Source organism: Zeus faber (assembly GCF_960531495.2).
Source record: "Zeus faber genome assembly, chromosome: 15".
NCBI classification, from domain to species: domain Eukaryota; kingdom Metazoa; phylum Chordata; class Actinopteri; order Zeiformes; family Zeidae; genus Zeus; species Zeus faber.
In genome coordinates this window covers 26747825-26772368 of record NC_137194.1, presented here as the reverse complement: position 1 = coordinate 26772368, position 24544 = coordinate 26747825, and the positions used below count along the sequence as shown (strand labels likewise).

The 24544-nt window shown below is 39.9% G+C and overlaps 1 protein-coding gene across 1 annotated transcript; it reads right to left on the bottom strand.

Annotated features, from left to right (window-relative positions):
• Positions 1–735: 735 nt before the first annotated feature.
• On the bottom strand, positions 736–11986 carry errfi1b (ERBB receptor feedback inhibitor 1b). The gene is made up of 4 exons (XM_080016050.1): positions 11896–11986; positions 8160–8301; positions 7389–7465; positions 736–2918 (listed from the first exon to the last, which is right to left on the bottom strand). The coding sequence occupies exons 2-4, from the start codon at positions 8201–8203 to the stop codon at positions 1870–1872; spliced, it is 1170 nt and encodes a 389-aa protein (XP_079872176.1). The 5' UTR covers positions 8204–8301; positions 11896–11986; the 3' UTR covers positions 736–1869.
• Between the last annotated feature and the right edge of the window lie 12558 nt (positions 11987–24544).

Below are 24544 nucleotides of genomic sequence, written 5' to 3'. Positions count from 1 at the left end.
ACTTCAAAGTTTGCATTAATGTCTTTCATTTTATTTCATCAGAGAAGCAGATAAACAAACATCCACTCTTCAGGGTTTTATGCAACAACATCCACTCTTCAGGGTTTTATGCAATCTTGAAATTTAAAATGTGCTTCATGTTTATTGTGTTTTCATGGTTAAAATTGTAATGAGCCTTTTCTTTGGCCTTTTTTAATGGCCTTTTGTTTTGCTCAGCACACCTTCATTAGAGAGAATGACAGGTGAACAGGCATTTTTTGGGGTCTATTTGGATATCAGGGAAATCAGTTACCGGAAAAGGCAACGTCACATCGTACATCGAGTAGAGTTGCAGGAAAAGTGCTTGAAGTTCACTTCATATTAACTGAATGGGCCTTTTAATCTTTCAAAACAGTGTAATAATGTTAACAGAAAATGTCGCGGACCACAACCTGTTTAATGTATGACCTGGACTGTCATCTTTTCATTTGAAAACAGTAAATCAATTCAGTATTTATACCAAATCAGAGAAAAGGGGTACTCTATATTGTTTAGGAACCAGTATCATAGTAAAAATGTTGATATTGCTCCTGGTATGTTTATTTTTCTGAGGAGAACCAGCCCTGGACTTTAGCCTGTTCCCTCGGCTGTCCTGTGTTGCTGTTTTACGTGAGGTCTTAAAATAGAAAACACAAAGTAGAGTTCTGTATTATAACGCATATAATAAAAGTACAGCGAGTCAGCCATAACACGAATAAATTATTTTAATTCTATAAATAGATCAATTTCAAATACATTATTTTACATGATTAATTCTGACACAAATGACCACAACATGGACTTGGACCACAACATGGAAACAGCCACCGCCGGGGCCAAATAAAAACAACTCCATGAAAATTGTAACCCACTAATGCAGCAGTGTAAACTGGGTCGTAACACTGTTGTAACATGCTTCCAGTGGACATAACTATTAGTGATGAATTATGTTAAATATACCAACAAGCTGAATAAAGCCACAATTTAATCACAACTGAATAACGATGCTGCTTTTTGACAGAGGTGTGAGATTATGACACAAAATGGCAAATGTACGTTTTTCTTTTAGAAAAGTATCAAAACTGGAAAAAATACAGCATGTTGAATATGAATTTCGTAGGGCCTACACAGAAAACAAATTTTAGAAATTAAAGAAATATTACATTACAACTTTTGGATCACGCAACTTTCAGGTTGTGTTGGAAATGCCATCAAATTTGCTATTAATTCAAACGTATTCTTTGGCAATATGTTTAAGAAAATATTAGAAAAATGTTGAAATCACATTAGGTTATCATTGTTGGCATATCGTCTTGAAAAAATTATTTTATCGTTATTAAAATATGGATTATCTTTCTGTTTGATATAATACCTTAATCAGTTTAAATTTAAATAATTTCATGTTAAAGTGAATATTTCAAGCAGTACTACAAACTAGGCAGTAAATCACATGTCAGGATTAGTTGTGCACAAGCCCAGCTTGTACCTCGCAGCTATTTATTTCCCTATAACTTCATTTCAGTCGGTCACATTCCATGTTGGCTGGATGGTTTTAGCCCTTAGCCTCAAGCATTTCTGGGTGAGTCAGGAAAGTCCACAACCTGTCAGACAAATGTCGCCGAAATAAATACTAGACGGTAGGTATTACATTTACAATCAAACAAATGCAATTTAATTGTCCTCCTCCATGACATGAGCAATATAAATTGACATCATTCCTTAATAAACCAACAACGTGGCATTCATTTGACCTGAAGTGGTTTTGATGAAGTGATGACACTCACGTCACCGTTTTGAAGTTTTTCACATAATGAAATCTTGACCCAGTAGCACAAGATGAGGTTTCCAGTTCTATCTGTTCTGGCCGCTCCAGTCTGTCTTCTCCTTCCTTTCGGGCTCGCTGAGAAACCTCTGCAGCCGGTGAGTGTAGGCCGGGTGGCGTGGGAGGAGGAAGTAGTGCGTGGCGCTGGCCTGCTGGCCGTCCTGCACCACGGGGACGATGCAGGGCGAACGTTGGTCTGTAGGGGGAGCCCTCTCACTCTGTCGTCTCTGTGGCACCCTCCGAACATACTTGGGGTTAGGGGCAAAACTTTGTGTTGCCGGCATGACCCCGTTGATATACAGCGGAAGGCTTTTGGGGCTAGGTGTACGCGGTGGACAGGATGGAACCAATGGCACCCTCGGAGGAATTTTGGGAGGCTTGTCTTCATCCTCGTTGCTGAGAGAACAGTTGCCCTTGGTGGGCTTGGGGAGAGTAGAGGTCTTCGGTCGAATAGGGATACGAGGAGGGATCTCTGGCTTGTCACTGGGGAAAGGTGTGGTGCTGCTCTGTCCCAAATAGCGGAATGTGGACGACAGCGGGCGTTGGGACTGTTTGCTACGGGAAGTGTTCCTGACTTCTATCACCATTTGCTCATGGTCTTCCCTCTGGAGCCGCTGCCCGCTTGCTCCGTATTTTACGCCACCGATGGCCCAACTGTCTGCACTAAGGTTTGGCCCGGTGTGTGTGCCACTTTCCCCCGGCCATGAAGGAGCCACGCAGCCAGGGTCTTCACATACACCCACCGAAGGGCCGTCCTGGAAGGCATTGTTGACTTGGCCCGAGCCTTTGCCTCTGCTTGGAGCCCCGTAGCACAGCGCCTTGGTGCAGCTCCTGGGAAGCAGGCTGCGGCGGTCGCTGGTGAAGAACTCCACCTCGCCGTCGGCCGCCTCATCCAACATGAGCTCCTCGGGGTCTGGGGGAGGCGGGAGGGGCTTGGGCCTCCTCTGGCCCTCGATCACCGTCAGTCTCTGGAAGGAAGGGACCACCTGGTCTCCCTCGTGTGGCCGAAGCGTGTGGGGGTCCCGTGTTAAGCAGTAAGCGTCCGAGCAGAGCGGAGATGGGCCGAAGGGGAATGTGGCTGGAGAAGGAAAAGAAACAAAGAAATCATGAATTTGTGACCTGTGGTGTACAAATTCCGAATTTCACTATACACCTGAAATTGCAGCTTTGTAACTGAATTCCAGTATCATGTTCAATTTCTCCCGTTTATGACAAACTCAATTTCATGAAAATCGATTCGGAAATTAAGCGAGTTACCGTCTATTTTGTAGATAAGTCTGCATCTCTCAATACACATTGTATGTTAGTATGTTTCACTATGATGGATACATTTTGCAATTGATCCGCGGTTCGCATGCAAGCCGAACCGGGGTGACCCGTACGGATCATGGATCAACTACGTTCCGTTACACCACTACCCACGATGCTGTGGAAGGTTTTCATCGTGTTCTCCGTCCTCACACAACAATATGGAGCCGACGGAGCCATTGTTTACAGCAGGGGTCTGTTGCTGTGGCTCGGACCGAACATGTTGGCGAGGTAGAGACCTGAAATCCCCAAAGAATTGTGGAGGAGAAGGCACAAGGATCGGAGGCGAGGAGCGAAATGACGGGCGGAGAAAAGGACATTCAACCCATATCTGCCTTCTATCACCATTACAAATAGAATGGCAAGAGGAAAGGTGGGGGACTTTATCTTCTTTTTAACAACAAATGGTGTAATCCCGCTCATATCACGGTTAAAGATTGTGTGTGCAGCCCGGATATTGAACTGCTTGCCATGAGTCTACTGCCATGCTATCTGCCAAAAAAGATTTCCTATGCCATCATCCTGGTTGTTTACGTTCCTCCCTCGGCCAATACGGCGCTCATGACGTCATCGTGAGACTACAGGCCCAGCACCTGAACACATTCATTGCAACATTGTAACTCTGGACTTTCAAACAGTTTGTGGACTGTGCGACCAAGGAAAACAAGACACGGGACGCTGGACATGAACTTGATGCGGGCGGCTACAGGTAACCAGTGGAGCTCGATGAGCAGCGGAGTGACATGTGCCCTCTTTGGCTGGTTGAACACCAGTCGCGCCGCCGCATTCTGTATCATCTGTAGTAGCTTCACCGCACAGGCCGGCAAGCCTGTTAAGAGGGCGTTGCAGTAGTCGAGACGGGACATCACCAAGGTTTGTACCAGCAGTTGAGTGGCATATTGGGTCAGGTACGGCCTGACTTTTCGGATGTTGAATAGTGCGAAGCGGCAGGACCGGGAGACGGCGGCAACATGGTACGAGAATGTCAGTTGGTCATCAATAATGACACCAAAATTCCTTGCAGCCTTGGTAGTTAATATCAATGTTGTGATAAATACCTTGTTTGGCCGGGAAGACCAGCAGGTCCATTTTCGCCAGATTTAGTTGAAGATGATAATCCTTCATCCATGTGGATATGTCAGCGAGACAATCCGAGATCCGCGTCGAGACAGTGGGGTCATCGGGCGGGAAGGACAGATAGAGTTGAGTATCATCCGCATAGCAGTGATATGAAAAGCCATCTGAGCGGATGATCGGGCCCAGTGAGGTGGTGTATATGGCAAAGAGGAGGGGTCCTAGCACCGAGCCTTGGGGCACCCCTGTGGTGAGGTTGTGAGGCACAGACAGCTGGCCTCGCCATGTCACACTGAACGAGCGCCCAGTAAGGTAAGATTCGAACCAGGAAAGTGCACTGCCCGTTATGCCCATACTTGAGAGTATGGACAGGAGTATGCTGTGATTGACAGTGTCAAAAGCAGCTGATAAGTCTAGCAGAATGAGAACCGAGGATTTGGCAGCAGCTCATTCAACACCATCCAGCCTGCCCTGCTGAGGAGTAAGCTGACAGGGATGCAGGTCGAGGCTCCCCTGGTGTCCTGGATTGTGGACTTCCTGACTGGTCGGCCACAGTATATTAGACTACAGGGCTGCGTGTCTGACACTGTGGTAAGCGACATGGAGGCCCCACAAGGGAAGGTCCAATCACCCTTTCTGTTTACCCTCTAGTCCTCGGACTTCACTTACAACTCCAAGTCCTGCCACCTACAAAAGTTCTCAGACAACTCTACAATTGTGGGCTGTATAAGTGAGGGGAGGAGGCTGAGTACAGGGGTGTCGTGGACTCCTCCTTCGAGCGGTGTGGGCTGAACCATCTGCAGCTCAACACTGGCAAGACGAAGGAGTTGGTGGTGGACTTCTACCATAGGAAAACACCTGTCTTTATTGGAGCTGAATGATTAATCAATGTCAAACTGATCTTGCAATGTAACAGAATGCAATTTTCAAATCGCAAAGCCTGTAATTAAAAAAAAACAAAAAACTGGAACGTATCATTACGTATCACCTATGGAACGTAACATTGTGTAATGGGAACACTTTCTCCATGCCCCACCGCCTATCACCCTGGTGAGACTCGGTGAAATTACATCAGTCAATATTGTACTGTGATTGAAGGTTTTTCTTTTTACAATTCAATAGTTAAATAAAGATATGTTATTCCCCTAAATTTGTGCATCAATTAATCTAATTTCCTCATAACACGTAGGCCTGGCCTAGAGGAAAGAGCAGTTTAGATGTTGACTGTATCCATTTTTGTGTTGGTCATTCTATAGAATGATTTGTTGCTTGTGTTAAGTGAATAATACAGAAGATAAGGAAGTGAAAAAAATCGCATACTAAATCCCAAATGCAATATCAGTCTAAAAGAAAATGAGAAAAATTCGCAATTTGATTATTTTCCCAAATAGTTCAGCCCTAGTCTCCATCCAGGGGGTGGATGTGGAGGCTGGAATACAAGTACCTGGGAGTACACCTGGACCGCAAGATGGGCTGGGCATAGAACACAAAGGCTGTGCTCAAAAAGTGCCAGAGCCGACACTGTACTTTCTGCTCTGTTCGTTACACTCTTCTCTCTGGATTACTATCTCTCGGTACTATCTTACAGTTATTTACAACTCTCTGATTTATGTGATACCATGAGTCTAATATGCAATATCATAGACATAATTATATATAATTATGACCCATACTGTAACCATACTGTACTTTTGGCATTGTGTATATTGGAAATGCACCCTCCTGTTCACTAGTTTACATTTATATTTATGATACCTACCTCAAACCTGTGACATTTCTGGCTGGATATGTGATTATTGTACCTTACTGATACTTTTTAACTATTATATAGTTCCCTCGGGATAAATAAAGTGATTTCTTTCTTATCATATTTGACTGCTCCTTACCTCGATATAAGGCCACTCTGCTGTTTTTACCTGCAGCTTCTTTAAAATTATATTGGGTGTATTTATAACAAATATTACTATATTCCAAGATGTAGTGAACCCTGGACTCTTATGTAGCTCCGTGGCCTGGTATCAAATTCTACCAGATCAATTCTGCCAAAGTAACTCCCACCCCCGCACCCTTGCCCCAGCCTTTACAGCCTCATTTCCATCAAGGGGGAAAACACTTGCTGTTTTGCTGTACGTACGGGAGGAAAACGCCAACACTTACATGCAGCGAAAACAACCTCTTGACCTACCACCCTGTTTGTCAAACATCAGCCACAACACCCTGATTACGCAGGAAGCTTTTTTTTTTTATCTGAAACATGTACGACAGTCGAGAGGTGTTTCCCATCGCCGGCAGACAACCTTCTGCCGAGCTTCCGGAGAAACATCCGACTTTCCCCCGGATCTCAGGAACAGTGTCTGGCTTGGTGACCAGACACTGACGGCTTCCTGTCCTCTGTATCGCTCCGATCGCCTTGGATCTGTCATACTCCACCAGAGCAGAGGACCTTGGCGAGTTTTTTCCCCCAATTTTTCTTGCACGGGATTAGTGAAAGTGATAGTAAAGTTCTCCTAAATACACGTTTTGGCTTAAAATAGTGACCGCCACCTGTTTTATCACAATGTCTTTTAAATGTAATGTTAAAGGAAGGAATATGCTTGATTTAACTAACAAAAAAATGCTATATTCCTGGAAAAAATGGTTAATATAAGGTGGTTTATATAATTTCTGATATTTTTCCAGGTTAACTATATCAGAATTACTTTATAAAAAAAAAGATGCTGGTTAAGCTCAAAAGAAAATCTATATTTCAGTTACAAGAATCAAACAAAAACCAAATCTCACCCACCGTATTTAAACTAAAATTAAATGGAAAGTAATTCAATCAATTTAGAATTAAATTAGCAATATGGGAAAAACAACCTAATCATAATAAAGTTTACTGGGTTTTTTTCACCGGACATAAACCATTGCACCATGAAACACAAGACCTCTTAAACAAGAATTCAAGCTCTGAAACTTTGTTTTCAATAGTTAACCTTGAGTGAATATAATATAAAAGTAAATTTTTATTTAATTACTTATATCAACAGGGAAAAGGGTCCCTGCAAGGGCGGTAGAGAATGGACTGGAGCTTTTCAGAAACCTCCCTGAACCTGTTTTTTCAAATTTCTCCTCTCAATCTCTGGTGAATCAGGGAATGTAAAAAGTGGAACAGGACAGGACTCACGCCGTGGGGCCTCGGGGGCCTGGTGCCGTAGCTCGGTCATGTTATGCTCCATGTTGTTCTCCGGACCGAAGCTCAAGCTGAAACGCAGAAACGCAGGTTGAGAAATCCATACAGAGCTGCAATCAATGATTCCTACACATAACCCGTCACCGGTCAGTCATTATAAGTGAAATAACAAGCTTGACATATGCACTAAACACCCATGTTGCCTCTGACGTGTAAATCCACACTTTCCTCTCATTCCCACGTGGAGATGTGTCCCTGGGAGGAGCTAGTTTGTACATTAAAATATGATTACATAAGGGGAAAATGCCAAAGTTCTGCCCGTTGATTCACCATAGCCTTCCCTTGATTCACTTTAAATTAAGCGCATTTCCAAGATAAGGTGTCCATGATGACACATAAATGATTTATTGGTAACTACATCAGTCACCAATAATTATTGGTGAATGATTTTTATCAGTGTTATGAATGTAACAGTTAATATCTTATAGTACAGATTATTTTGCATTTTACTCTTTGGGGGTAAAATGTAAGCCCCAACAACACAGATGTGAAGTTAATCATTCATGCTTTTTGAGTCATATCAGACTGCTTAACACATTTGACCCAAAATATATATTTTTAATCATTAAATATGAACTCTTCAGGTGCAAGTGTAATATTATTTTTTAGGACGTTCCCCCCAGGGATTAATAGGGTCTCAACTGTTTAGTTTTTTTTCCTCAAAACAACAAGTGCATTTCCAATATTTTTGACGGTGTTTCCTACCTGTGGAAGTGCTGTGCTCCCCAGTGAGGCTGGCTGCCTGCCATGACGCAGAGATCTCACAGGGAAAATGGTGTTGTTTGTTCTCAAATACAAAAACAAGGCGGCTCAGTGAAGCCCATGCTGCTTCCAATTGTGTGACAATCTGAGAAAAGAAAGGATAAAGGAAAAATAATGATAATGATATAATGACATATCATACTTTTCATGACATTTTGTTTGACATTGCATACATGACATTACATTGTGTTCTGCCAAACACCAATCTACAGCATACATTTTATTTTTTAAAATATATCAAAACCACTCATTCTACACACAGAAAAGTGCTCAACTGGAAAAAAATGGTAATAAAAACCTCACACAATATGTCAACTACATCTCAGATCTTGCAATGTGACACTTTTACACATTGACTGTACTTTCACTCATTTTGCACATGTTTTAAATAGGAACATTGGTGTGGATACTATTTCCAATCAAGAGAAAAAATAATTCTCAATGCAATTAGACCAAACCGGCATGATGAAGGAAAATAAATGAAAACATTATTAGTAAAATAAAACAACTTTTTTTCCCATGTGAAAGGATAAAAAACAAGCGTAAAAGAATATCCCTGCCAACATTTTTTTTTTAATTCTCCTCCACCTCCACACGGCCTTGGAAAGCACCTGCTGCAATTCATGTTGCATTATTTGGACACTCGCAGGGGTTCCCAAACTGGACCATAGCTAAATTACAATTACTTTAGAATTTTTATAGTTTGTGAGAAAAAAAGAAATATATTGAAAAAAAAAGGAATATATATATATATATATATGTATATTAAAAACAAACATGTAAAACAATAAATAAATAATATATATATATAAATAATGTTAACCTACCTATATATAGATATAGATAATGATTAGAGATATATCTACTAAACCAATGACAGTGAGTTTTTGATGTGATATTTCTCACTTTTTGTTAGTCTTAAATCTTAAACCACAAGCAGTTTCTAGGCAGATAACGGTTTTTGGGGGGGTTGAGGGTCATCAACTAAATTACCACCTGTGTAATAACATGCAAATACAAGAAAATACAAACAAAACAAACACAAAAACATGGTGCTCCTTTTAATTCTTCCCCTCCCAGGTTGGTTCTCGATTCATTATGGATTATCAACATGTTTTATTCAGAAGTGGCCCCAGCTGAATAAAACATTAAATCCCATTTCCCTCGCCGCTTGGGAGTCAATGAATAAATGGAGTCGCCTGTAGTATGAGGGCACTCCTGTCCGTCTCGCTCTCATACAGTGTGTATTTAATATTCTTTTTATTTCCTGTCTGTGAGTCAGTTTAGGAGCAGATCTCAAACCAGAAAACAAAGTCTCAGCTTTAATCACATCAGATTCATTCTGCAGAGTCCTTCGATGTGGCACACAGTGCGATATCTTGCTTTATTGAAGCGAGAACACAACATTTTGATCTGCACTCCATGGAGAATATGGAAACAATGCAGAGTTTTCATCATGCATATAAAAGAAAAAAAACAAAAAAACAACCCCACGCCAGAATCTAAATGCACACCCTGTAACTGTGTTTAAATATGAATATGATCCCTGAAGCGAGTGCCTGCCCCTGGCCGTCACTTCCGCCTGTCAGCCTCCGTCAGAGTTTGAAGGAGCTGAACAACAACCATCCCGAATTCTGCCGGTGATTGCTCAGAGTGGGTGCATGAATGGAGCCACTCTGCAGCATGAATGGACCTTTGTGTGTCCCCGGCGTGCAGGGGAAGCAGCGGCCATGAAAATGTCTCCCTCGTGGGATGGGGCCTGCAGACGTGCGGTGCAGAGCATGCAGCAGGGACATTTTAGGGACTTTAGGAACAAAGCAGCCAGGACCCCTCCTCCTCACGGGCCAAACTCTTCCTCTTAGAAATCGTTGATATGACTTTAGCAGGCAAACCTGTGGAAAGTGGCCAAATACTATTATGTTTTGTGACTATAAATGTAGTTTTCAAGTCCTATCTGTTTTTACCTAAGTAGAGACTTTCGACTTTTTCGACTCCTCTGCATTTCAAGGCAAATATCTCCACTTTTTATTTCACTTTATATATATAGTCATGTTGCCTATATATATATATATATATATATATATATATATATATATATCTCATTGTTCATTTTAATTAGGATCTTCATGAGCATCATCGGAAGAAAAAAAGGTTGAGTAGCACTTTAAGAAGTATTATAGACTGTTATATCAGGACACTGGATTTGACAAGTATTATTAGTTGTAATGCGTAAAGTACATTTAAAAGCAAGCACTTTTTACAAAAGTCGACGTGATTCTTTGACATTGACCAGTCATTTGATCATATCTCTCCACATCAATCTGTTTTTGTTTCCCAGTCGCTTGGCAATATGCCGCTCAATGTTCATTTAAAGTGTAATTTTACATTTTTCAATTACAAATATAGAATAAATAGAATTTAATTCAATCTATTGTATCAACTGAATATGATAATATTATTTTGACTTTGCTTTAATACAGGTGAGCCTAATTCAAAAGTCAAATGAGTACACAACAGTACAGTACAGTACATTCAAACCGCATTATCATTCCACCAATTTTGGCCACAGTTTCTATCGATCAGAGGGTTAACCGAGATGATTTTACTTATATATTTAGTTGAATGTAAAATGAAAAAGTTCAGTTAAGTTTCTATCCTGGTGCTTTATCACTCCGGACTTGCGGGCTCTAAATCTTTATATAAAAGGAGTTGACAGCAGTAAAGACTAATCCCATTCTGTATGATAGTTCAACTAGACTGAGGCATTTAATGAGTTTCCAATTCATAATAATGGCTTTAGTGAATTACATCTCACTTGTTACAATGCAAATTGGTTTGGCTTGCTAGATATATTAGACCTATATTGTTGTTGTTGTTGGTTTTGTTTTTCTAAACTTAAAATTGAGAAGTCGAGGTTTAATCCTGAAATTGAGAAAACCTAAAAACTTCTGGTTTCATGAATTTAAGCGTTTTGGTTTTTTTCTAAAGTTGATCCAGTGACTCCAATCCCATTATGTTTCATAGCAAATTCTATAAAAATGAAATAACCAGCCCGGTCTGCTGTCAGCAGAGCCTGTGTCGAGACTACGGAATAACCCCCCCAAAAAAGGGCTAAACAGCCACTGTTTCAGTCCTTTAAACAACAAACAGACAAACAGATTTTAAACCATGAAAACTCCAGACGCGCTCTTTACGCCTGTAATAAACTTGTGTGGTTTCAGATTTAACTGAAACATCGATGGGGAAAAAAAATATGGAAAAACGCAAATCTCACGACAAACTAATCACTCTCGGTGAAGTATGGACATTTTGAGGGAAAAAAACTTTAGAATAAAATATATACATTTAAAATAAATATGCATTTGCCGTGGAAACCGTGCAATTCCTTCGAGGGCCGCTAGGGGGCCCCGGACACAAGTTTGGAAGCCGCTGCTCTGCGCCGCTTCACTGACACCGAATTTTAACTACATTTAAATTGGAGAAGTACTGGAAGTATACTGGAAATATAGATATATTTTATAGGCATTTGCATAGGAAACCCACTTAAATTAACCTATACTTTACTCTACTATACTTTGTCCTATTTTTTAAAATAATCGAATGTAATGTAATAATTTACTACAATAATAGTGACAGTAATAATAGTAATAACACTTCATTTACGACAATAATAACTCACAGTTGAGGATCCAGGGTCCAGATAATCCAGAAAGTAAAGTCCCAGTGACCCCGGTGTCTCACTGCCCAGTCACCACTGAGCTGCTTTCCACATCTCCCTCATAACGAAGCGGCTCTCCATCTCTGGCTCCACCCAGGCTCTTCTTAAAGGAAAAACCCAGCCTACAAATTATTCGTATTTTAGTCATTCCCCCTCAGGCGCCTGGTTTGTTTGTGTTTTTTTTTTTTTTTCTCTCTCTTCTATCTTGACTATCTAATGAGAGGTCTGTACTTTTAATGGCTCCGGTAATGACACCGTTTAGTTTGTCGGCAATCATTTTGTTGCTGTACAAGGAAACATTGGCGGTGATGGGAAAACACCAAACAAAAAACAGAAAAATGTATAATTTATGACTATCAATGAACAATTAAACTAACTAGTAACATCCTAATTGAAGCAATGACGCAATCAGAGGTCAATATACACACAACATATTTTGTGTGGCCAAAAAATCTTTTCACTAACTTACTTTTCAACTTGTCAATTTGTTGGTTATATTTTTAAAGGGCCATTATTGTCGTGCTTTCATTATTATAATATAATATTATATAGCATATTAATTATAACATTATTATCCACGAGCGAAATTATACTCTGTAACTCAGATTTATTATTTTGGTTTATTTATTCCATCAACTTTTTCTGCTGACAACACTGAATTTATCCACAGGGATAAATAAAGTATTATCTTATCTTATCTTATCTTATCTTATTTATGATCAAATTCCAGGCCCCGTGGTCCAGCCTGGGCACTGGGGCTCTCCCTTGCTGCTCGGGGCCGTCCGTGGGGGCGGCTGGTGCTGGGGAGGGACCGGAACCCGAATGGCGGGGGTCAGGCCACTTCCGGCCCTAAAGACCCTGTCCCTCACAGCTGCCAGACACTCCCCTCCCACATCTGCACACACACACACACACACACACACACACACACACACACACACACACACACACACACACACACACGCACGCAGGGAGAGAACTCCCACTTGCTGATCACTCAACGTTGAACATTCAAAGTTAAACCCACATCAAGAGTGTTTTCTTCCCCTAAAGTGAGATTTTTCACTATAAGTTTAGTTAACCACTAAAATAAATTCCCCAAAATACAATTGTAGTTCCAATGGTAAATTATTGCTTTTTTTTTTTTTTTTTTTAATGAAGAGGTCTTGGCTTTGATTTCAAGTTAAAAAAGACACATTCTCCCACTCCTAATAGGATTAAACACCCATGTGAAGAGGTGAAGCAATGGAGTTGACACTGTAAATGCTAATTCTAAACATTGCCTTAAGATGTAATCGGAGGACATCTTTCTGTGCCTTAGTTACAATTCATGCATTCTTGATACAAAATATCATGCCATACTTTTCTTCAGCCCACGAATATCTACACGTATCTCCACGGTCGTCCATCGGTGGAATATGTTTAAATATCTAATGTCCATTGAGTCCTGTTACAACTGCCCACGCTCCTTTAGGAAATGAGGTATTCCAGAAGGTATACATGTTCCATGGTAAGAACATTTGTGTAGGTTAGACCTGAAGACATTAGTGGGTCAGGGGGAACACTTTCATAGAGAAACCAGCTGTGCTCAAACATGAAATAACAATTAAAGTCCCTTTACAGAGTGCACGCAGATAAACCTCTGACATTTACAAATTCACAGTCAGTCTTCCTGCCAACTGAGCTCGGTGTGCCTGGTTGTGCTGTTAAGTCGTTTTTTAAAGCACAACATAAAGCTCCTTGGTTTTATTGTTTCTGACGGTGTTTGTCCATACCAGCCATTCCAATCAAGTGATCAGAAGACGGCAAATGTTCAGGACAGAATTTGACCATTTTGGAGCGAAGACAACGGTAAACCTGGATGTGGGAGTTTCTTCCTGTTTCATTCAAAGAAAAATCAATTCCGCATTAACACCCAGCGTGTGCCCTTGGCTAGGGCAGATACACATTTTTTAATTATGTCTAAAAAAATGAATTTTCCCCCAATAAATGAACTCACCATTTGCTGTGGAACAGTCCCACACGGCTTCACACCCGGTAGCACAACAAGGAACTTATTGTCCGAACAAAACGCTCCTGGCTACATTCGTTTTCAGCCTTCTGTTGAAGTTCTCGAGATGTACAGTATTATTTTCATTTAACACTGATAAAAATTTATAAGAGGTCTTTTCATAGATCAAAAGGTTTAAGAGATTGTTTGTTCGGATTTTGCTTAAGCCAGCTTTAAGGATAGAATGAACAGTATAGAATAAAGCAGGTGTCCATTTCTTTTTTAATTAAGAAGCTGAAGACCCAATAAACAGCTTTCATATATTTATTTATTTTGGGAGGGGGGGGTTGAAGTGAACCCAATGTCATTCTTGGAGGAACGCCGCCTGACAGATAAAGAAAGTATGATTTGAAAACCATTTCCTTTTAGAGAATCACCGTTCTCGTCACCACCGGTGACAGAGGGGGCGTGAGGCAGGAAGCAGACTCCCGAAACGTCTGAGTAAAGCCACCCACCGCGACCTCTGACCCGCTCCAGTCGAAAAAACAGTTCACTTATCAAAGGGCCAAAGCCGGCGGGAGGAAGAGGGAGAGGGAGGGCGGAGCTTGGACGGCTGGAGTCCGGGGACGCAGCAGGGACCACAACAAGACTCAGACAAAAGTTCAGAGCGGTGGTTTGTCCAACTCAAAAAGGCTCAGAAGAGCGCTGTGCACACCAACACATTCAGGGAAGAATCGAGACGCTAAAGATCTGGGACCATACATGCACTGCCTCCCTAGGAGAGGGCACCAGAGGCCATCACCGCAGCCCAGTAGTAGAAGCAGGTCACCAGACTCACAAACCTTTTATCAAGTGCCAAGTCGGGGGCACGACGGCTCAGCGGTGACCGCTGTGGCCGGTGGTGTTCTGGGTTCTCCCCATGTTGACGTGGGTTTCCACCCCTCCTCTCAAGACATGCACGTCAGGGATAGACACTCCTGCCGATGCTCCTGAGCAAGGCATCGATCAAGATCTGATGTTGGACACCAGGTGCCGCTATGTGGCAGCTCCACTGCACCTGGAAACGACCAATACCAGGATGAATCAAATGCAGAGAACTAGTTTCCCACAGAGGGATTAATAAAGTACTGCATATAAAATACAAAAAAAGAGTACATGTTCACATACAAGGTATTTGTCATGTTAGGTTCAATGCATTGCTTTACAGAGAATTTGCATTAAAAGCTTAGCAGTCGGAAAAATAAAACAAGAATGGTCAAAATAGCCAAATTTCCAAAGAAAATAGCCAAATCTACACAATATACAGTATATTCAAAAAAGTGATTCTATGCACAGGATAAGTTAAATTAAAGAGAAAGTGGTTTGGTGGCTCGAATGGTTATGGGTATAAATTAAATAAAGTGTAAATATAAACTGGAACTGAGCAGAAGTGGAAGGGAGAGATAGTAAGTTTTAAATTACAACATTATTACATATTAGTTGTTCGGAACACATCAGGGTTTTCTGCAATCAGCCAAACATCATATGATCAAAGTCGAACAAACAAAAATAATTTCCCGAAACCCTGAAGTTTCTCTGGAAAATGACATGCCGGGTCATTACAAATATTTACATTTCTCTTTTCAACGCCCCCACAAACACACACACACACACACACACACACACACACACACACAAAGCGTTGGGGTTGCCACACAAGGCCTTGAGTCACGTATTGTGTTGGATTAACCTGTTATGAGCACAGCTTTGGTGTTAACATCACTTTGACATCAGGTTCACCCTGCCCTCCATTTAGATTTATTTTGTAATTTTATTTCCAATTATTTCAATTCCGTTTGTGGGCAATTTTGCTTCTATTAGTCTGTTATGGATTTTTTACGTTATGTTTTGAAAAACACTTCACCAAACACTTTTTTTTTCCATTGTAAGCAAAACATTTAATTAGTAATTAATTTTAATAAAAGTATAAGGCGTTTTTTTTTGCAACTTTGTGTGAAACGGAAAACTTGAATTACAAATTCATTAACAAATTACAATTAACTAAATTAATTACATTTAAATTAAATTGCAGATTACAAAAACACTCCTATGTCTAAGGAGTCTTAGGACTTATAAATCTGTAAGAAATATACAAAACTAGAATGAAATGAAAGTCTATGTGTGTATGTGTGTGTGTATGTGCGTGTGTGTGTGTGTGTGTGCGTGTGATTATGTGCACATGCTCGCAAAGCGATCCCGAAAAGCAGAAAGTACTGACAACCATCTGTGTTTTCACAGCCCCGACCTCTCTTTCTCTCTCCCTTCCTTTCTCCCTCTGTACCTCCCCCTCTCTCTCCCTCCCTCTCTCTGTCGCTCTCTCCCTCTCTCCCTCTTTCTCTCTGCCCAGAACATGTTTTGGAATCCTGAAGCATGACAGTCAGCCTTTTTCCTTCCCTCCCTCGCTTGCTCCCTCGCTCCCTCTCTCCACCCTCTCCATCCCTCCCACTGCTCTCCCGCTCCATCACGTCCTGTTTAGTCACAGTAAGACCGGAAGGAACCATTTTTCATTGCTTCATCACCCTCCTCCTCCTCTTCATCCTTCATTTGTCTCCCTCCCAGTTCAGAGTCCTAAAGCCGAGTGTCACTCTCATATTTTCCCCATTGGGTTCCTTTGAAGGATCCATAAAAAGTAAAGACTATAAAACTTTTTTTATTGAGCTTTCATAAATGGACAGGACAAGCAGTTGGGCCAAAACCGACAAACTATCAAAACCAAAAAACACAAAACTCATCAACACTTAAAACTCAGATTAAAGCATTAAGTACATGAGGTCATTATATCAAACAGTTGCTTTTACTTTCGATACTTATATGATGAAATGTTCATTAAAATTAACATTTACTTGAGTAAAATGATGAAAGGCGGACTCTGAGGGTATTTATACTTAATACTGTATATACTGTATACCGTCATATGCTGTATATATCCTATATTTACAGTACTTCTGCTCAGGTAAAGGATGTGAGTATTTTTCCACAACTTTGTTTTACAGCTTCAATGACATTAGGGAAAATGTTGCTCACACAATAAAAAACTTTAATGAGGCTAGAAATAGCCCGCCTCTAACAGGTTCCAAGTGTGGTTCGATTGAGCAAAAACGGTGGAAATTATATTGCCGAATGAAGATAAGATAATATCAAATAAAATAAGATCAAATAATATCAAATAAAATAACATAAACCATCACGAGATTTACACTTCATCAATCCCTCTAGGAAATTCAGATGTTACTGGAGCAAAAACAGTACAAGTCAAAAAAGGGATAAGAGGTAAGATGAACATAAAATAACAACAAAAGTACATTAAATAAATAAAATTACAAGTAATTAAAATAACATTTAATAAAAATATATCATAAAAAAAATATATATATATAATAATAATAATAATAATAAGAAGAAGAAGAAGAAGAAGAAGAAGAAGAAGAAGAAGAAGAAGAAGAAGAAAAAGAAGAAGAAGAAGAAGAAAGGGTATAATAACTAGGTTAACAAAATGTATGAATACACAAAAAATAAAAATAAAAGACAATGTCAAGAATATACAGGGTAGAATTTAGAATTTAAAAATTAATAAAATATAAATAAAATTAAGCTATGAGCAATGTAAGATCATGGAAATGTAATAAAGTACAACAAATGGCATCACATTTAGTACACACTTCATTTTCTAAATCAGGATCAATTTCAAATTTCGAATTTTAGTTTTCATAATTATTATACATTTTTTTTTTGCCAATCTATTGGTTTGTTGTTCATTACCAAATCTTTACTCTTCATTGTTTCTCCTTAGGTTAATTTTTCTGGGTTATTGTTAGGTTCAGAATCAGAATCAGAATCAGAAATACTTTAATAATCCCAGGGGGAAATTACTTATTACTTATTCATTTTATTGTTAACTTCTTAGCTTTATTGCACATGGGAAACGTATCCTTCTTCTGGTTTAGTGTTTAGGTTTATGTACAGCTATGTACATTTATTTTTTGGGGTAATTTTTACTGTTTTTGTTACTTTGAGGTTTACAGTTATTGTCTATGAAAAGGTTTATTGTACCTATATTACATATTTTACTTTATTTTACTTGAATGTTGATTATTAGGTTAATTGTATTTTTTCACAATTTTCTAGTTAACTTCAATGTTTGTTGTGTATCGCCATTTATTTTCTGTCATATTATATTGCCTTCTATCCATATATAGTGTATCTATCACCCAGGAAATGGGAAAAAATACAGTTGGGTTTTACCATGGTATCGACGGTCGAGCCCTATTCCTGGTAATAGCCTACACAGAGAAACGTCACCGTTCACAAATACAATCAGTCCGGGGGTTGGAGAACACTCACGCCGTCATCACCTTGAGTGTGTCTGAAAACACAATGTCATGTGCAATCCAGAGAAAATCCAAAGCAGACACAGGAATGCACAGAGGCAATCTCTTCCTGGCAACGCGGCTTATTCATACAGTGAATGAGGTTATTAGTGGATCTATAGAACACAAACATAAACCACAACAGCTGCTTGTCGTTATTAGGGGTCCAGCCCTGAAGAGGAGGGAGCCCTATTCATTTTGTTAATGAAAAGCTAATGTCAGTAGTCTATGGATGTCATGGATCTGCCTCGCTCACAGACGAACACGAAGATGAATAAATGTGTATTCGGGGCAGTTCCGACATGCCGTCGTCCAAGTTTGATCCAGATTGCCCCATAATTGTGGAATAATTGAGTAATAATATATAATTTTTTAATGTGCGCATGCGCAAATGACGGCGCGCGCAGGTCACACGACAGCATTGCAGTCCAGTGATTGGTCAACAATCAGGACCTCACCAAGATGGCAGCACGTGCAGATGTAACTGACATCAGAACTTTGTGGATGTCATGGATCCGACGAAGTCACAGACAATCTGAATAACGTTTGTATTCAGGGCAGTTGCAACATGGCGTTGTTTCAGTTTGTGATCAAAAAATCGCAACCTCACCAAGATGGCACCATGCATAGACTTAGACATGACATAAACACAGAATGCTACAATGGAGAAATCGTTGCACTCGTGCAAACTGACAGAGTACACAGATCAGGTGAGTCAATAATCCAAACCATACCAACATACTGTCAAGCACGGATATAGTCACGATTGGACTTGAACTAAAGGAATATGAGATACAAGCTCTTAGCCACACAAAGTTACAAATTGACAGGTATTATTTTATTACTACTAACCTTTATCACATTTGGAAAAAAAATTATGTTAAAGTATTAACAGAAGAGAATTGGATGAAACAAAGTGCAGCGTATTAAACATCATAAATAGATATAGGCTTCTGTGGACAACTGACATGCACCAGAGTAAGTTCTACAAAATAAAAACCAAATAACATCACTTTCAGAATTTATAGACATTCCAGAGATATAAATGTATACAAACTTCCTGAATTATAATTACTGGTAACAATAATGATAAGCAATTACATAACACAAGGAACATGTATTTATTATGTCTGTGTTTTGAAATATTTTCCTTCTTTTTGTGTTTTTGGTGTCGCCCACTACACACAAGGATCCTCTACAATTGAAGTCAGTTAAACGACTTACCTAAATTTATTATGAAATACATTATTATTGTGAAGTAACTTTTCTGTTGATTAATAAAGTGCCATAAAATAATTATATTCCCCAAAATGGATTAATAATCGCGATAAATAATCGTGATTACAACATTGACTAAAATAATGGTGATTATCATTTCAGCCATAATTGTGCAGCCCTACTTCAGAATGATAACGGCTGTTAGTTGCGGTGTAGGAAACCCACCTACAGTCGCAGACACCGCCCGATCATAGAATTACCGGAAAAAATACCATATCTTGGTTAAGAACTAGAACAGTGGGTGTGTATCTCTGGGTCAGCTCTGCACAGTGATTCTCGTCCTACATCTCTGATAGGAGTTTCACAGTTTATGAACTTCTGCAGGCACAAAACACACCAGAACAGAGGGCCAAAGCACACTCGTCCATTGAACAAACAAAGTGACAACTACCCTGGACCCCGCGCATTGCTGCCTGCAGCTATATCTATTTTTATTATTATTATTATTATTATTATTATTATTATTATTAAAGATCAGATCACACACCAAACTACTGGTAAACCACACCACCTCACTCCACATTTCTGTCATACAGATAATACAACATTGGTGGACAGTAACAAAGTACAAGTATTTTGTTACATTTCAAGTACCAGTCTTTTGGAGACTATCAACATTTACCCCAATAAATTTCATTTCAAATATTTATACTTTTTATTCTACATCAAAAATATTTACCCTGCTACATTTCTAATACATTTGCATTACTTTAGATTAAAATATATCAGGACTTATATTCATATAGCTATATCAAAAGTGAGCCAAAGTCACAAAAATCAAGGACACTGGATCTGACTGAAGTGCTTTTTAACTTTTAATACTTAATACTCTTCATATACTTTCACTTCAGTAGAAACATTGATGTGGTACTCTTATTTTTACATGTCATTTTATGTCAGGGTACTTGTGCACTGAGTACTGAGTACAATTACTTAAACATTTCACCCATGACTTAATTCACCTGTGGAGGAGCCAGATATCACCTGCTTATTTTCACACGACCTGACAAACACCCCGTGTTCATAGTAGTGTCGTTTTACGACTCTGACCGCATTGTTGTTGGCTGGCGGTCAACAGAGAGCTGCTGATGGAAGTGGAATGGGAGGGGAAGTGATGTCATGATGGCGAGATCACGCCCAGCTCAAACGTGGGGAAACGCCACATGCCGTGGTGTGCGGGAGGTGGGAGGCCGAGCGAAGGAAATGAAAGGATGACTCACTCCACAGTACAGCTGCTGACTCAGTTAGAGCGACTAGTTCCAAAAGTCAGTCAATCTGGCACCGTGCGTGTGTGCGTGTGTGTGTGTGTGTGTGTGTGTGTGTGTGTGTTTGTGTGTGTGTGTGGTATTTTCAGAAAGATGTTCCAAAGTGATTGTGGACATTTCTTCCTCATTATAAGGGTGAGGGCTTAATAGTCCCCTGCTCGGGTTTTTAATGTGATCGTAGGTTACAAATGTCTGCCCCTACGTGGACAATACAAAAATATAAAATACTTTTACAAGTCACCACCGCACAGCGGATTAAAGGGAGGATGAGATATTTCTGCGTGACGAGTGTCTTGATGTAATTCCAGGTCATAAATACTCTCTGCATTCCACCACCTATCAGGTCGTTCCAACTGTTTACCAACGCACCCTTATTTGCCACAATCGTGATCATAACTTCTTCAATCCTACTTATAATCAATGGGCAATGGCCGGCAATTGACTCTGGGACAAACTCCAGCATTAGTCATTATTATGTTGCAAGAGCGATGGCGGCCCTGTTGACATTACTACGGGCATTGGGAAAGAAGAGCTCTTTGATAGAGCCTTGATAAAACCAGAATGGACTTTTTATTGAGCTGGCTGTGACACGACGTGAGTCACATCCTGGTATCATATATATACAGTATACTGTATATCCATGCAGTTCCTACACGACAGAAAGGCTCAAAAGGAACGGCTACTTTAAGGGTGTAATTCTCTCCAGGTTTCTGCTTTTCCAGTTAAATCAGCTGGAATCAGTTACATGACTGGGAAAGCTCAGCTGAGCCAACTGATGTGATTTGAATACTTTCTAATACAGCTCATTACATTACATTACATTACATTGTCATTTAGCAGACGCTTTTTCCAAAGCAACTAACAATAAGTTACTCAACATGTCGACATCCGAAAAAAATGCTGCTACACAAGCAAGGGATTGGCCTTTAAGGTGTAACACATATTACACCTTGTATATACACATATTTACGGGCAATCCCTTAGATTAATACTGTTTTGAACTTGTTACTCCATGTAGATGTTTCGTGCTACTCAATGTTTCTACTTTGTTGTAAACCTCCCCTGATCAAATGCAAAACATTTGTAAAATGGTTTATCGGCATAAATCTCATTTGGATATGAGAACCACATTGTGGCTTTTGTTCCTCAGTATTCATTAACCACTGCTTTCTGCTGCCTTTATTGTCCATGATTAAGAGCTCTAAAAATATCGAATGGACTGTAGTAGCCCTGAAGGGATTTTTTTTTTCATGTTCTTTATACTTTTGTTTCATCTGAAATCCTTTTAGGTCATGCTAAATGGAAATGTTCAGTCACACACACACACACACACACACACACACACACACACACACACACACTGATATTACACTGGGCTGGGAATGGCGTGGGCACATTTCAAGGCCAGGGCCTTTTCGGTCAATCACCCACATTCACCCCCCCACGCGCACACACAGACAATGTCACTGAAATGTCAGTTGAAATATTTCACATAGGGTTAGCACCAAAAATGAACATTTTCGCTGCTCAACGAGGTCATCTGTCTTCTGTCTGTCTGCGTGTCCCTCTGTCTGTGTATGCCTGTCTGTCTCCATTCCACCCAGTGATTGCATCACTATGCAAAAATTTAACAGTGCTGACCCCTAGTGGCAACAGGCTTCCATTACAGTTCGTTTAGATTTTACATAAAAAGGTCTTTATCAGGGCTTCCCAAACTTTTTATTATGACAAACGCGGGAGAATAAATTCAATATTTCATAAACCATGGGCCAAAACTGTCCACCAGTAATACCCCACAATTACCAGTTGTTCTGACATCTCACGTCTATGTGACTTAAGCTCGAATTGTGGTACGAGTAGCTTGCCAAAGTTTGGAGGCTATAATAATAATAACACAGGACAATTGTGCCGGCCTTGCTTGGCTAACAAACTGCGAAATAAAACAACCCAGTCAGTTTTTTGTGAGCTGTCCGTTTCACAAAACATGGTTTTCAACAAGACGTTCAGATTTTTTTCTCAGTACTACGTAGAATTGAGACACATTAGAATTAGAACCGCCCCCCATTTGAGTAACTCCACCCACGCCTGGGGGGCGACCGGACCCGCAAGCATCGAAACTAAGAGCTGAGCATGGGTAGTGCTCCGTTGGCTGCAGAGAACAGCACAAATCTTGTAAAAAAAGAGGATTTAATGCCAACTGTCCGAGACAAAACTGCCTAGGGAAATGTAAGTACGGAAAAAAACCTCATATTGTGATCACGCTTGTCAAATTTATCACTATAAGCGGATGATCATTTTAACCAAATTCGTTTAGTTTTTCTTTAATTCTCGTGCAGATTTCCATCTAATTAATATATGTATGAATATCTCTGCGGAGCCTGACACTGGGCACTTTTTTTTTTCGTTCAGGAAACGGAGGAAAATAAATACACATAAAATAAAACACATTTTTTTATTTTGAAAATGGGAAACAGGCACACGCAGCGGAGCACAGATCACTCCCTCTCCATTCCGCATTCTGCACTTCATTACACCACTGCTCTACAACTGTCTGTTTTAAGAATTATCAATCTTGAATAAATTTTAACCTTGTGCTGTGCAAAATCCTGACGGGGCTATAGCACCGGCATGCCACAGTATAGACCGGTCACTGCGAGGCAAAGTACCATGGCAATAAAGTAAAAGAAATATATATAATTATCATAGTTGTATTTTTTTCCCCCATATGTTGTCAAATATGAAAACCCAAGATAAACACTGTGAGCAGACTACTTGATTAGTGCAAGAAAATGATTTAAACAGCATTTGAATAGGAATGATTCTGTTCCAAGCTTTTTGATCCATATAAGCCGTTGATCACTATAACCATGACCATTATAAATGGTTTCCACTATATTTTAAAAAACAATTGTGTATTGTCTGTAACATTTGACGGTAGGCTGCGCTTTGTTTAGAAACAGATTTTGGTGGACTGCGAAGGTAAAATAAGTGAAAGTTTACGTACTTGACACAATCATGCTCATACCCAATTGGATCACAGAACTAGGGGCAGGAACAGGATGGTATAGGGGCACATTAATATGACTAGAATGCATAATCTGAGTGGTATTTTCAGCAGAAACCTTCAGAGCCATGTTTTTGGGACCTCAGAGACCTATATTAATTTGTTGAAAGGGAGTATACAGTCTAAGAGCTAGGAAACAGTGTAGGACGCAGTCTATGAAACTAATGCACAATAATGGTAGGTGTGCGGTAGCTGGTTTACTCTTTATTACGTCACAGTGTTGTCATAGCAACATGGAATTCTGAAAATGTATATAAAGAAGTAGTTCTTTCTCAGATCTACTGCAGATGAACCTGGAAGCAGAAGAACAGAAGAACTTGAGTCCGGAAGGGGAATGCCATAACTTCTAGTCAAGTAAGGGATATCATTGTTGTCTAGAGTTACTATAGTAAGAGTTGAAAATAACAGAAACATTTTCAGGTTTATAACAATGTTACAGCTTGTGATGATACTGCAACAATGCTAACTACACTAGACAATTAGGGAAATATGCTGCCCTGATATATGTGTATGTATGTGCGACGGCAGCCTCAGTGCTGTGTGCTATTATAGAGAAAGTGGTTGCTAAGCAGCTCACAACTGCAATAGATGAGCATAATATCCTTGT